General features: G+C 43.2%; 1 protein-coding gene across 1 annotated transcript in view; it reads right to left on the bottom strand.

The window, feature by feature from the left end:
- The window catches only part of cntn5 (contactin 5), a gene marked incomplete at both ends in the record, with an annotated part of 260,961 nt that overhangs the window by 208,342 nt on the left and 37,963 nt on the right, over window positions 1–14,656 (bottom strand). Inside the window, 2 exons of the mRNA XM_084143274.1 lie at window positions 937–1,112; window positions 1,710–1,833. Of these exons, the coding sequence (XP_083999400.1) occupies window positions 937–1,112; window positions 1,710–1,833 (300 nt within the window). The remainder of the gene's footprint in view (window positions 1–936; window positions 1,113–1,709; window positions 1,834–14,656) is intronic.

Consider the following 14,656-nt stretch of genomic DNA (forward strand, 5'->3'; position numbering starts at 1 on the left):
ATTATGGGGTACTGTGTTTAGGCCAGTGACCCAAATCTTAATTTAATCCATATTAAATTCAGGCTGTAACACAACAAAATGTGGAAAAAGTCAAGGGGTGTGAGTACTTTCTGAAGGCACTGTAGCTACCCAGTGGAGCCCAACACAGCGCTGCCTGTCTGAACAACGTGGGTTTAACGTGGTCCTCTGTAGCTCAGCTGGTAGGGCACGGCGCTTGTAACGCCAAGGTAGTGGGTTCGATCCCCGGGACCACCCATACACAAAAATGTATGCACACATGACTGTAAGTCGCTTTGGATAAAAGCGTCTGCTAAATGGCATATTATTTTTTTTAAGTTCAGCCACTGTGTATTTACTCCTGGAACCATACAGGGTCGATTTTTAAGCCGCATAGGGAGTGAAGCTTCAAATAGAATCATCTCAGAGCAGAGAAAACCAAGATGTTTTATAACGTCAGAGGTGGGCTACTGCTAATATTTTCTAGTATTCATCATAACTATTCTGAAAACTTCTTAAGGCCTGTGTTGAGTAATGCTCCTTGAGAGGCTGAGGAGGTACTTTTTTTTTATTTTTGAGGGAATTATAATGTCACTATCAGAGATACAAGATGATGGTAAAAAAGTTATGTTTTTAAGCCCCACAATTAAGTTTTCTAAATGTTCCATTGACTAAGGACTGGATTCAATCTGTATCACAGAAGTATAGCGAAATATCCGCGTTATAGCTCAACTCATAATGTGTTCACGGAGACTGCATTCACGATAAACGCTGCATACAGTATGTCGACTTAATCGGAAATTACCTTTATATTTTTTACGAGGATCTTCCACGATACCTCCGCGATAGGGATTGAATCCAGTTTTTCTTCCAGTCTAACGTACTGTATATAATACTATATTATATGTAAATGGAGAGATCAGAGAGAGAGATACTCACAGGCAAACTGTAGCAGGGCGTCCCGACTCAGGATCGTCCCGTAGCTGTTCTCCACCTTACACTGGTATCTCCCATAGTCAGCCGTCTCACTGGCGTTGGTTATTATCAAGTTGCCGTCGATCAAGCTGTAACGGTAATCTGCCTCCACGTCCACTACTGTTCCATTGATGAACCAACTGCAGACATACACAATGATACCAAAGAGCATGGTTACATTCCTCCATTAAAAAGCGAACAGTAGAAAAAACTGTGGCTCGGATTATTATGAATATACAGTGAGGGAAAAAAGTATTTGATCCCCTGCTGATTTTGTACATTTGCCCACTGACAAAGAAATTATCAGTCTATAATTTTAATGGTAGGTTTATTTGAACATTGAGAGACAGAATAACAACAAAAAAATCCAGAAAAACGCATGTCAAAAATGTTATAAATTGATTTGCATTTTAATGAGGGAAATAAGTATTTGACCCCCTCTCAATCAGAAAGATTTCTGGCGAGAAATCAGAGAGAGAGAGAGAGAGTAAGAGAGAGAGAGAGAGAGAGAGAGAGAGAGAGAGAGAGAGAGAGAGAGAGAGAGAGAGAGAGAGAGAGAGAGAGAGAGATGGACAGAGAGAGAGAGAGAGAGAGAGAGAGAGAGAGAGAGAGAGACAGAGAGACAGAGAGAGAGAGAGATACAGGTATAGGGTTAGATAGAGGTATAGGGTTAGATAGAGGTATAGGGTTAGATAGAGGTATAGGGTATAGGGTTAGAGACATAGACAGAGACATACCTGTATACAGGTACAGGGTTGCCTCTGGCTTCACAGCTCATCATCACTTTCTTCTCCTCAGAGTCCAACGCAAAGATGGCGTCATGTGGTTCCTGGACAAACACCGGCCCAAACTCTCCACGCTCTGAATGACATAGAAAAGAAAGAGGAGTTTAGATAAAACACAACGTTGGAACACGTTGAAGAAAGCTGACACCGAAACGTCTGGGGGAATTCTTCCTCCTGGAAAGCAAGACAAAACAACCCTTCATGTTTTAGAGGGAGTTACACCAACACTACATCATTCAGCACTAAATCAGATGATTTTGGAAGGAGTTACAGCACTAAATCATTCTATTACCAGAGGTGGACGTGGTGTCACTATCTGAGCAATGGCCTGGTAGTCAGATTGTGAACGAAGAACATCCCATCCTATGTGCCCTGGTCAAAAGTAGTGTACTATGTAGGAAATAGAGTGCAATTTGGGAGACACAATTTACTCCATATTACAGGTCATCTGAATGTTACCTTCCTGTAATTCTCCTGTCCTAATTCTCTTCTACTTCCATCTCAATATGAATCAACTCAATATGAATCACTCAATATGAATCAACTCAATATGAATCAGCTCAATATGAATCAACTCAATATGAATCAGCTCAATATGAATCAACTCAATATGAATCAGCTCAATATGAATCAACTCAATATGAATCAACTCAATATGAATCACTCAATATGAATCAGCTCAATATGAATCAACTCAATATGAATCAGCTCAATATGAATCAACTCAATCTGAATCACTCATAGAGAGGGAGAGATGAAAAGAGAGAGGTAAAGAGAGAGAGAGAGAGAGGGAGAGAGATATATAAATATATATATATATATATATATATATATATATATATATATATAGAGAGAGAGAGAGAGAGAGAGAGAGAGAGAGAGAGAGAGAGAGAGAGAGAGAGAGAGAGAGAGAGAGAGAGAGAGAGAGAGAGAGAGAGAGAGAGAGAGAGAGAGAGAGAGAGAGAGAGAGAGAGACAGACAGTTGCTTTATCTGTATACTATATATAGTTCATGCTTGTCTGAAGGAAGAACAGTGCTGGTTCTCCAGCAGCATGTGTACACGTTGTGTCTGTGTGGAGTCTGGAGTCGCTAGGGCAACAGTCCTGCCTGCTCTGCTTGGAGTCGCTAGGGCAACGAGCCTGCCTGCTCTGCTTGGAGTCGCTAGGGCAACGGGCCTGCCTGCTCTGCTTGGAGTCGCTAGGGCAACGGGCCTGCCTGATCTGCTCAGAGAAGATGGGGGAGGAGCAGAGGGGGAAGGAGCAGAGGGGGGAGGAGCAGACGGGCCTAGAACAGAGAGGAGAAAAAATGGCAGCTGGACAGAACTCAGATAACTCAGATAACTCATCCAACGGGCTTCGACTTCCCAAACACGGCAGAAAGCGAACACAGTATGATGCCCGTCACCTTATTCATTCAGCCACTTACTTAGATTGCAGGTTAAACTTAGGGGTCCTGTTAACGCAGAATTCTGTGTTTTTCACGCAGGAAAAGGCATAAGAAATAGACGTCAGTGACATCATCAGTGACATCATCCTCCCTGTCATACACTATATACACAGCAGTATGTGGACACCCCTTAAATGAGTGGATTTTGCTATTTCAGCCACTCCCGTTGCTGACAGGTGTATAAAACCGAGCACACAGACATGCAATCTCCATAGACAAACATTGGCAGTAGAATGGCCCATACTGAAGAGATCGGTGACTTTCAATGTGGCACCGTCATAGGATGCCAATTTTCCAACAAGTCAGTTCATCACATCAAATTTCTGCCCTGCTAGAGCTGCCACGGTCAACTGTAAGTGCTGTTATTGTGAAGTGGAAACGTCTTGGAGCAACAACGGCTCAGCCGCGAAGTGGTAGGCCACACAAGCTCGAGTGCTGAAGCGCGTAGCGCGTAAAAATGGTCTGTCCTCGGTTGCAACACTCACTACCGAGTTCCAAACTGCCTCTAGAAGCAAGGTCAGCACAATAACTGTTCGTCGGGAGCTTCATGAAATGGGTTTCCATGGCCAAGCAGCCGCACACAAGCCTAAGATCACCATGCACAATGCCAAGCGTCGGCTGGAGTGGTGTAAAGCTCTCCTCTATTGGACCCTGGAGCAGTGGAAACGCGTTCTCTGGAGTGATGAATCACGCTTCACCATCTGGCAGTCCGACAGACAAATCTGGGTTTGGCGGATGCCCGAATGCATAGTGCCAAGTGTAAAGTTTGGTAGAGGAGGAATAATGGTCTGGGGCTGGTTCGGGCTAGGCCCCTTAGTTCCAGTGAAGGGAAATCTTAACTCTACAGCATACAACGATATCTTAGACGATTCTGTGCTTCCAACTTTGTGGCAACAGTTTGGGGAAGGCCCTTTCCTGTTTCAGCATGACAATACTCCCGTGCACAAAGCGAGGTCCATACAGAAATGGTTTGTCGAGATTGGTGTGAAAGAACTTGACTGGCCTGCACAGAGCCCCTTTGTGTGAATTGGAACGGCGACTGCGAGCCAGGCCTAATCGCCCAACATCAGTGCCCGACCTCACTAATGCTCTTGTGGCTGAATGGAAGCAAGTCCCCGCAGCAATGTTCCAACATCTAGTGGAAAGCCTTCCCAGAAGAGTGGAGGCTGTTATAGCAGCAAAGGGGGGACCAACTCCATATTAATGACCATGATTTTGGAATGAGATGTTCGACAAACAGTTGTCCACATACTTTTGGCCATGTAGTGAAAACTGAGTATACCAAACATTAGGAACACCTTCCAAATATTGAGTTTCTTCTAGTCAGTCTATGTCATGGAAAGAACAGGTGTTCTTAATATTTTGTATACTCAGTGGACGTCTCTCTATTATGCATGGGAATACTTTGGAACCGATTTTCCAAAATTAAAATAAGTTGGAGCTGATTTGCTGGTGTTTTTTTTTTATAGTCTTTGTGCACTTTTCTGGTCCTTCCTACGTAAGACAGGACACAACACACTGCAGGCCTTGGCTGAGCATTAGCTGGGAAGTAGAGTGCTCTCCACATAGCTTAATGGCTATTAATCCATAGCATCAAGTGGGGTTACTAAAAGCAGCTAGCTAGCAGTGCTGGGACTGAGTTCCAGTCAGGAGCTGTTGCTTAAGGACATGGAGATGAGAGGAGGGCTGAGTCCCAAACGGCATCCTATTCCTATTTCCATCCTATTAGCAGGGCTCTGGTCAAAAGTAGTGCACTACGTAGGGAATAGGGTGCCTCTTCGGGACGCATTCGAAGAGCAGAAATGCAGCCCATGAGTACTGCTGTCCTAACACCGAAAAGCAACACCACTGGAGAGGACAAATACGGTCTAAGTAAAGATCTGGCTCACAGGCCGCTGAGGACTTTCATTTCAAGGCTTTCAAATAGATGGAAAAAGTCTGATGAGCCTTTTGCTGAACACACAGAGAGCTTTGGCAGCTTTCATGACTTTAAAGCATGTCTGATTATGTGACAGTTTACCAACAACACAGTACCATATATTCACTTTTTGTCATCTGTGGTTTAACTTATCAAAATGCCAACACAATACTGGGGCTACATGCTGTTATGCTGAATACAAAATGAAACGTCTCAAAAAGTACCACTAACAGATTAACATGATATCACCAGCCTCCCCTTAGTACCACTAACAGATTGACATGATACCACCAGCCTCCCCTTAGTACCACTAACAGATTGACATGATATCACCAGCCTCCCCTTAGTACAACTAACAGATTGACATGATATCACCAGCCGCCCCTTAGTACCACTAACAGATTGACATGATATCACCAGCCGCCCCTTAGTACCACTAACAGATTAACATGATATCACCAGCCGCCCCTTAGTACCACTAACAGATTAACATGATATCACCAGCCTCCCCTTAGTACCACTAACAGATTGACATGATACCACCAGCCTCCCCTTAGTACCACTAACAGATTGACATGATATCACCAGCCTCCCCTTAGTACAACTAACAGATTGACATGATATCACCAGCCGCCCCTTAGTACCACTAACAGATTGACATGATATCACCAGCCTCCCCTTAGTACCACTAACAGATTGACATGATATCACCAGCCTCCCCTTAGTACCACTAACAGATTGACATGATATCACCAGCCTCCCCTTAGTACCACTAACAGATTGACATGATATCACCAGCCTCCCCTTAGTACAACTAACAGATTGACATGATATCACCAGCCGCCCCTTAGTACCACTAACAGATTGACATGATATCACCAGCCTCCCCTTAGTACCACTAACAGATTGACATGATATCACCAGCCTCCCCTTAGTACCACTAACAGATTGACATGATATCACCAGCCTCCCCTTAGTACCACTAACAGATTGACATGATATCACCAGCCTCCCCTTAGTACCACTAACAGATTGACATGATACCATCAGCCTCCCCTTAGTACAACTAACAGATTGACGATCACTATGTGGTTCTGGCAATAATTTGATGATTTTGCAGTTTTATAATGTCACCTTAATCAGTCATCTGAAAGCACAGTTCCTATCCGTCAAGCTCAAGGTAACGACAACATCAGCATCCCTCTCCTCTCCTCTCCTCTCCCCTCCCCTCCCCTCCCTCCTCTCCTCTCCTCTCCTCTCCTCTCCTCTCCTCTCCTCTCCTCTCCTCTCCTCTCCTCTCCTCTCCTCTCCTCTCCTCTCCTCTCCTCTCCTCTCCTCTCCTCTCCTCTCCTCTCCTCTCCTCTCCTCTCCTCAGAAAGGAGTTACATTGATACTATCCTATGCAACAGAAAAAAAAGAGTAATAATAATAATAAATAAAATAATACTATATAAGTAAGTATCTGGATGTTAATAGAAATAGTACATAGATATATTAAAATGATATGATGGGGTGGGGGGGGGGGATTACAGAGGCTATATTAAGTTCTCAGAGCAGAGTTTACTCTCAAAGCAATTGAGTAATTGCTGCCAGACCTTATAAAACTTTTCAGAGGAGCCACGGGTGGAATATTTTAGCGTCTCAAGTTTAAGATGGACCATAACATCCCTGACCCAGTGAGCATGCGATGGCGGGGTACCTGACTTCCACTTCAAAAGAACAAGTGGGCGGGATGAGATGGCTATGGCCTTTACTTGGGTGTTGCAGAGAGTGAGCCCTTCGGGGACTACCCAGAAAATATTGACAGAGGGATCTGGGGCAATTTCCTTAATTCATATGTACACTACCGTTCAAAAGTTTGGAGTCACTTAGAAATGTCCTTGTTTTCAAAATAAAAAAATAAAAAATGTCCATTAAAATAACATCAAATTGATCAGTAATACAGTGTAGACATTGTTAATGTTGTAAATGGCTATTGTAGCTGGAAACGGCTGATTTTTTATGGAATATATACATAGGAGTATAGAGGCCCATTATCAGCAACCATCAGTCCTGTGTTCCGCATCGCAGTGCTAACTGTGCCACTAGAGATCCTGGTTCGAATCCAGGCTCTGTCGCAGCCGGCCGCGACCGGGAGACTCATGGGCGGCGCACAATTGGCCCAGCGTCGTCCAGGGTAGGGGAGGGAATGGCTGGCAGGGATGTAGCTCAGTTGATAGAGCATGGCGTTTGCAACGCCAGGGTTGTGGGTTCGATTCCCACGGGGGGCCAGTATAAAAAATATATATATATATATATGTATTCACTAACTGTAAGTCGCTCTGGATAAGAGCGTCTGCTAAATGACGTAAATGTAAATGTAAATGTTCCAATGGCACGTTGTGTTTGCTAATCCAAGTTGATCATTTTAAAAGGCTAATTGATCATTAGAAAACCCTTTTACAATTATGTTAGCACAGCTGAAAACTGTTGTGCTGATTCAAGAAGCAATAAAACTGGCCTTCTTGAGACTAGTTGAGTATCTGGAGCATCAGCAATTGTGGGTTCGATTCCAGGCTTAAAATGGCCAGAAACAAATAACTTTCTTCTGAAACTCGTCAGTCTATTCTTGTTCTGAGAAATGAAGGCTATTCCATGCGAGAAATTGCTAAGAAACTGAAGAGCTTGTACAATGCTGTGTACTACTCCCTTCACAGAACAGCTCAAACTGGCTGTAACCAGAATAGAAAGAGGAGTGGGAGGCCCCGGTGCACAACTGAGCAAGAGGACAAATACATTAGAGTGTCTAGTTTGAGAAACAGACGCCTCACAGGTCCTCAACTGACAGCTTCATTAAATAGTACCCGCAAAACACCAGTCTCAACATCAACGAGGCGACTCCGGGATGCTGAGCTTCTAGGCAGAGTTGAAAAGAAAAAGCCATATCTCAGACTGGCCAATAAAAATAGAAGATTAAGATGGGCAGTCTGAGATATGGCTTTTTCTTTGCAACTCTGGGGCGGTAAGCAAATTGAAGTGGGTCTAGGGTGGCAGGTAAGGTAGAGGTGAAATGACTAGTCTCTCAAAGCACTTCATGATGACAGAACTGAGTTCTAAGGGGCGATAGTCATTTAGTTCAGTTACCTTTGCTTTCTTGGGTACAGGGACAATGGTGGCCATCTTGAAGCTTGTGGGGACACAAGACTGGGAAAGGGAGAGATTGAATATGTCTGTAAACACATTCCAGACAGCTGGTCTGCGCATGCTCTGAGGGTGCGGCTAGGAATGCCATTTGGGCCGGCAGCCTTGCAAGGTTTAACACGCTTAAATGTCTTATTCACGTTGGCCACGGAGAAGGAGAGCCCACAGTCCTTGGTAGCGGGCCGCGTCGGTGGCACTGTATTATCCTCAAAGCGGGCGAAGAAGGTGTTTCGCTTGTCTGGAAGCGAGACGTCGGTGTTGGCGACGTGGCTGGTTTTCCTTTTGTAGTCCTTGATTGTCTGTAGACCCTGCCACATACGTCTTGTGTCTGAGCCGTTGAATTGCAACTCACAGACAGGAACACACACCAAAGTTTTGAGAATAACACAAAAACTAATTTTCACAAAGTCTGCTGCCTCAGTTTTGATGATGGCAATTTGCATATACTCCAGAATGTTATGAAGTGATCAGATGAATTGCAATTAATTGCAAAGTCCCTCTTTGCCATGAAAATGAACTTAATCCCCCAAAAAACATTTCCACTGCATTTCAGCCCTGCCACAAAAGGACAGTGAGGCAAATACTTGGATGACCTGGTGTCAAGAAGGGCAGCAAAGAAGCCACTTCTCTCCAGGAAAAACATCAGGGACAGACTGATATTCTGCAAAATGTACAGGGATTGGACTGCTGAGGACTGGGGTAAAGTCATTTTCTCTGATGAATCCCCTTTCCAATTGGTTGGGGCATCTGGAAAAAAGCTTGTCCGGAGAAGACAAGGTGAGCGCTACCATCAGTCCTGTGTCATGCCAACAGTAAAGCATCCTGAGACCATTCATGTGTGGGGTTGCTTCTCAGCCAAGGGAGTGGGCTCACTCACAATTTTGCCTAAAAACACAGCCATGAATAAAGAATGGTACCAACACATCCTCCGAGAGCAACTTCTCCCAACCATCCAAGAACAGTTTGGTGACGAACAATGCCTTTTCCAGCATGATGGAGCACCTTGCCATAAGGCAAAAGTGATAACTAAGTGGCTCGGGTAACAAAACATTGACATTTTGGGTCCATGGCCAGGAAAGAAAGTCCCCAGACCTTAATCCCATTGAGAACTTGTGGTTGGTCCTCAAGAGGCGGGTGGACAAACAAAAACCCACTAATTCTGACAAACTCCAAGCATTGATTATGCAAGAATGGGCCGCCATCAGTCAGGATGTGGCCCAGAAGTTAATTGACAGCATGCCAGGGCGGATCGCAGAGGTCTTGAAAAAGAAGGGTCAACACTGCAAATATTAACTCTTTCCATAAACTTAATGTAATTGTCAATAAAAGCCTTTGATACTTATGTAATGCTTGTAATTATACTTCAGTATACCATAGTAACATCTGACAAAAATATCTCATAACACTGAAGCAGCGAACTTTGCGAAGACCAATACTTGTGTCAGTCTCAAAACCTTTGACCACGACTGTACATATACACTACCAGTCAAAAGTTTTAGAACACCTAGTCATTCCAGGGTTTTTCTTTATTTTTACTATTTTGTACATTGTTGAATAATAGTGAAGACATCAAATCTATGAAATAACACATATGGAATCATGCAGTAGCCCTATTTGGGATCCATATTAGTCCATATTATGGCAAGAACAGCTCAAATAAGCAAAGAAAAATTATTGTCCATCATTACTTTAAGACATGAAAATCAGTAAATAGGGAACATTTCAAGAACTTTTAAAGTTTCTTCAAGTGCAGTCGCTAAAACCATCAAGCGCTATGATTAAACTGGCTCTCATGAGGACAACCACAGGAATGGAAGACCCAGAGTTACCTCTGCTGCAGAGGATATGTTCATTAGAGTTACCAGCCTCAGAAATTGCAGCCCAAATAAATGCTTCACAGAGTTCAAGTAACAGACACATCTCAACATCAACTGTTCAGAGGGGACTGCGTGAATCAGGCCTTCATAGTCGAATTGCTGCAAAGAAACCACTACTAAAGGACACCAATAAGAAGAAGAGACTTGCTTGGGCCAAGAAACATGAGCAATGGACATTAGACCGGTGGAAATTTGTCCTTTGGTCTGGAGTCCAAATTGGAGATTTTTGGTTCCAACCGCCGTGTCTTTGTGAGACACGGTGTGGGTGAACGGATGATCTCCGCATGTGTATTTCCCACCGTAAAGCATGGAGGAGGAGGTGTTATGGTGTGGGGGTGCTTTGCTGGTGACACTGTCTGTGATTCATTTAGAATTCAAGGCACACTTAACCAGCATGGCTACCACAGCATTCTGCATCGATATGCCATCCCATCTGGGTTGGGCTTAGTGGGACTATAATTTGTTTTTCAACAGGACATTGACCCAACACACCTCCAGGCTGTGTTAGGGCTATTTTACCAAGAAGAAGAGTGATCGAGTGCTGCATCAGATGCCCTGGCCTACACAATTCCCTGACCTCAACCCAATTGAGATGGTTTGGGATGAGTCAGACCACAGATTGAAGGAAAAGCAGCCAACAAGTGCTCAGCATATGTGGGAACTCCTTCAAGACTATTGGAAAAGCATTCCAGGTGAAGCTGGTTGAGAGAATGCCAAGAGTGTGCAAAGCTGTCATCAAGGCAAAGGGTGGCTATTTGAAGAATCTAAAATCTGAAATATATTTTGATTTGTTTAACACTTTTTTCGTTACTATATGATTCCATTTGTGTTATTTCATAGTTTTGTTGTCTTAACATTATTCTACAATGTAAAAAAAATAGAAAACCCTTGAATGAGTAGGTGTGTCCAGAGTTTTGACTGGTACTGTATCTAAGCCAATATTACATCAATCTCTATAAAAATGTGTTAATCAACTTGATTGGAGGCACACAACACACTAAAACTTTTGACTGGTAGTGTACGTTGCTAGCTACCATGACAAAGACCAAAGCCAGTGTTGTTGAGGACAGAGTTGTCTCTCTATCACACGTGAAGGATCTTTTAAACGAAAATAGATCTACAAGGAGTTGTTACAACAACAAGAAAATAGCTTCAAGTGTGGATTCAACTAATAAAAGACTGGACCACCTGACCAGAGAGGTCCAGGACCTGAAGAACAGTTTGCAGTTCTCCCAGGGTCAGCTCAATGAGTTGAGCTCGATTAGGTGAAACAGGAGAACGGCAAGATGACAGCAATCTGAAAGTCATTGAGAGGACAGTTCTGTGTGTGAATCCATGATAACAATGACGGATAAATCAGATCTCGAGGGACAATCAAGGTGGAACAACATGGTTGTGGACGGAGTCTGAGGACAAAGTGAGGGAAATGATCTCTGAGAAATTGAAGATGGACCACAGGAAGATGGAGGTGGAGCACGCCCACAGGACTGGAAAACCCACCACCGGCCCAGGTGACAGACCCAGGCCGATAGTGGTCAAGTTCCTGAGGTTCAAGGACAAGGTAGCTGTTCTGGAAAGAGCCAAGAACTTGAGAGGAACGTATATCTTCCTCAACGAGGACTATCCTGAAGCTGTGCGCCAGAAGAGGAAAGAACTGATCCCAGCCGTGAAAGCTGACAGAGCGCATGGGGACATTGCTTCCATCATATATGACAGGCTCATTGTCCACCCTCCTTCCCAGAAGCCTGGAAGGGATGAGAGAGCCAAGCCTATGGGTTCATAGCTTATATTATTTTATCTTGCTTTGTTTGCTCTTTTCAGTATTATGTCTATCTCCGTTAAGCTACCCAGGAAAGGACTGAAAATAGCCCATATTAATATATATAGCCTTAGAAATAAGGTTCATGAAATCAATAACTTGATAACATCAGATAACATTCATATATTAGCCCTTTCTGAGACTCACTTAGATAATTCATTTGATGATACAGCAGCAGCAATACAAGGATGTAACATCTATATAAGAGACAGAAATGCTTATGGGGGAGGAGTTGCTATATACTGTATATTCAGAGCCATATCCCTGTAATGCTTAGAGAAGATCTTATGTCAAGTGTTATTGAAGTGTTGTGGTTGCAGGTTCACTTGGCACATCTAAAGCCTTTTATTTTGGGGGGTTGCTATAGGCCACCAAGTGTGAACAGTCAGTATCTAAATAATATGTGTGAAATGCTTGATAGTGTATGTGATTGAAACAGAGTACGGTGGGGGAAAAAAGTATTTAGTCAGCCACCAATTGTGCAAGTTCTCCCACTTAAAAAGATGAGAAGGCCTGTAATTTTCATCATAGGTACACGTCAACTATGACAGACAAATTGAGGGAAAAAAATCCAGAAAATCACATTGTAGGATTTTTAATGAATTTATTTGCAAATTATGGTGGAAAATAAGTATTTGGTCACCTACAAACAAGCAAGATTTCTGGCTCTCACAGACCTGTAACTTCTTCTTTAAGAGGCTCCTCTGTCCGCCACTCGTTACCTGTATTAATGGCACCTGTTTGAACTTGTTATCAGTATAAAAGACACCTGTCCACAACCTCAAACAGTCACACTCCAATCTCCACTATGGCCAAGACCAAAGAGCTGTCAAAGGACACCAGAAACCAAATTGTAGACCTGCACCAGGCTGGGAAGACTGAATCTGCAATAGGTAAGCAGCTTGGTTTGAAGAAATCAACTGTGGGAGCAATTATTAGGAAATGGAAGACATACAAGACCACTGATAATCTCCCTCGATCTGGGGCTCCACACAAGATCTCACCCCGTGGGGTCAAAATGATGACAAGAACAGTGAGCAAAAATCCCAGAACCACACGGGGGGACCTAGTGAAAGACCTGCAGAGAGCTGGGACCAAAGTAACAAAGCCTACCATCAGTAACACACTACGCCGCCAGGGACTCAAATCCTGCAGTGCAGACTTGTCCCCCTGCTTAAGCCAGTACATGTCCAGGCCCATCTGAAGTTTGCTAGAGTGCATTTGGATGATCCAGAAGAGGATTGGGAGAATGTCATATGGTCAGATGAAACCAAAATATAACTTTTTGGTAAAAACTCAACTCTTCGTGTTTGGAGGACAAAGAATGCTGAGTTGCATCCAAAGAACACCATACCTACTGTGAAGCATGGGGGTGGAAACATCATGCTTTGGGGCATTGAACATCATGCTTTGGTTTTTCTGCAAAGGGACCAGGACGACTGATCCGTGTAAAGTAAAGAATGAATGGGGCCATGTATCGTGAGATTTTGAGTGAAAACCTCCTTCCATCAGCAAGGGCATTGAAGATGAAACGTGGCTGGGTCTTTCAGCATGACAATGATCCCAAACACACCGCCCGGGCAACGAAGGAGTGGCTTCGTAAGAAGCATTAAGGTCCTGGAGTGGCCTAGCCAGTCTCCAGATCTCAACCCCATAGAACATCTTTGGAGGGAGTTGAAAGTCCGTGTTGCCCAGCCCCAAAACATCACTGCTCTAGAGGAGATCTGCATGGAGGAATGGGCGAAAATACCAGCAACATTGTGTGAAAACCTTGTGAAGACTTACAGAAAACATTTGACCTGTGTCATTGCCAACAAAGGGTATATAACAAAGTATTGAGAAACTTTTGTTATTGACCAAATACTTATTTTCCACCATAATTTGCAAATAAATTCATAAAAAATCCTACAATGTGATTTTCTGGATTTTTTTTCTCATTTTGTCTGTCATAGTTGACGTGTACCTCTGATGAAAATCACAGGCCTCTCTCATCTTTTTAAGTGGGAGAACTTGCACAATTGGTGGCTGACTAAATACTTTTTTTCCCCACTGTATATTGACTGGTTTTTATCAAGTTGTCCGCTCAAGAGGAAGCTTCTCACTGTAAACAGTGCCTGTAATCTGGTTCAGGTTATTAATCAACCTAACAGGGTGTTTACAAACACTACAGGAACAAGATCATCCACATGTACTGATCACATTTTTACTAATACTGTAGAACTTTGTTCTGAAGCTGTATCCGTATCCATTGGATGCACTGATCACAATATAGTGGCTATATCCAGGAAAGCCAAAGTTCCAAAAGCTGGGCCTAAAATAGTGTATAAGAGATCATATAAAAGATGTTGCTGTGACTCTTATGTGGATGATGTTAAAAATATTTGTTGGTCTGATGTGATTAATAAGGAGCATCCAGATGCTGCACTTGATTAATTAATGAAATTGCTTCTTCCAATTATTAATAAACATGCACCTGTTAAGAAACTGACTGTTAGAACTGTTAAGGCTCCATAGATTGATGAGGAATTGAAAAACTGTCTGGTTGAAAGAGACAGGGCAAAAGGAGTGGCTAATAAGTCTGGCTGCACATCTGACTGGCTGACTAACTGCAAATTGAGAAATGATGAGACTAAACTTAAAAAAAGAAGAAGAAACTGTA

The sequence above is a fragment of the Coregonus lavaretus genome (genome assembly GCF_964263955.1).
Source record: "Coregonus lavaretus genome assembly, chromosome: 26".
In the NCBI taxonomy this organism is placed as follows: Eukaryota; Metazoa; Chordata; class Actinopteri; order Salmoniformes; family Salmonidae; genus Coregonus; species Coregonus lavaretus.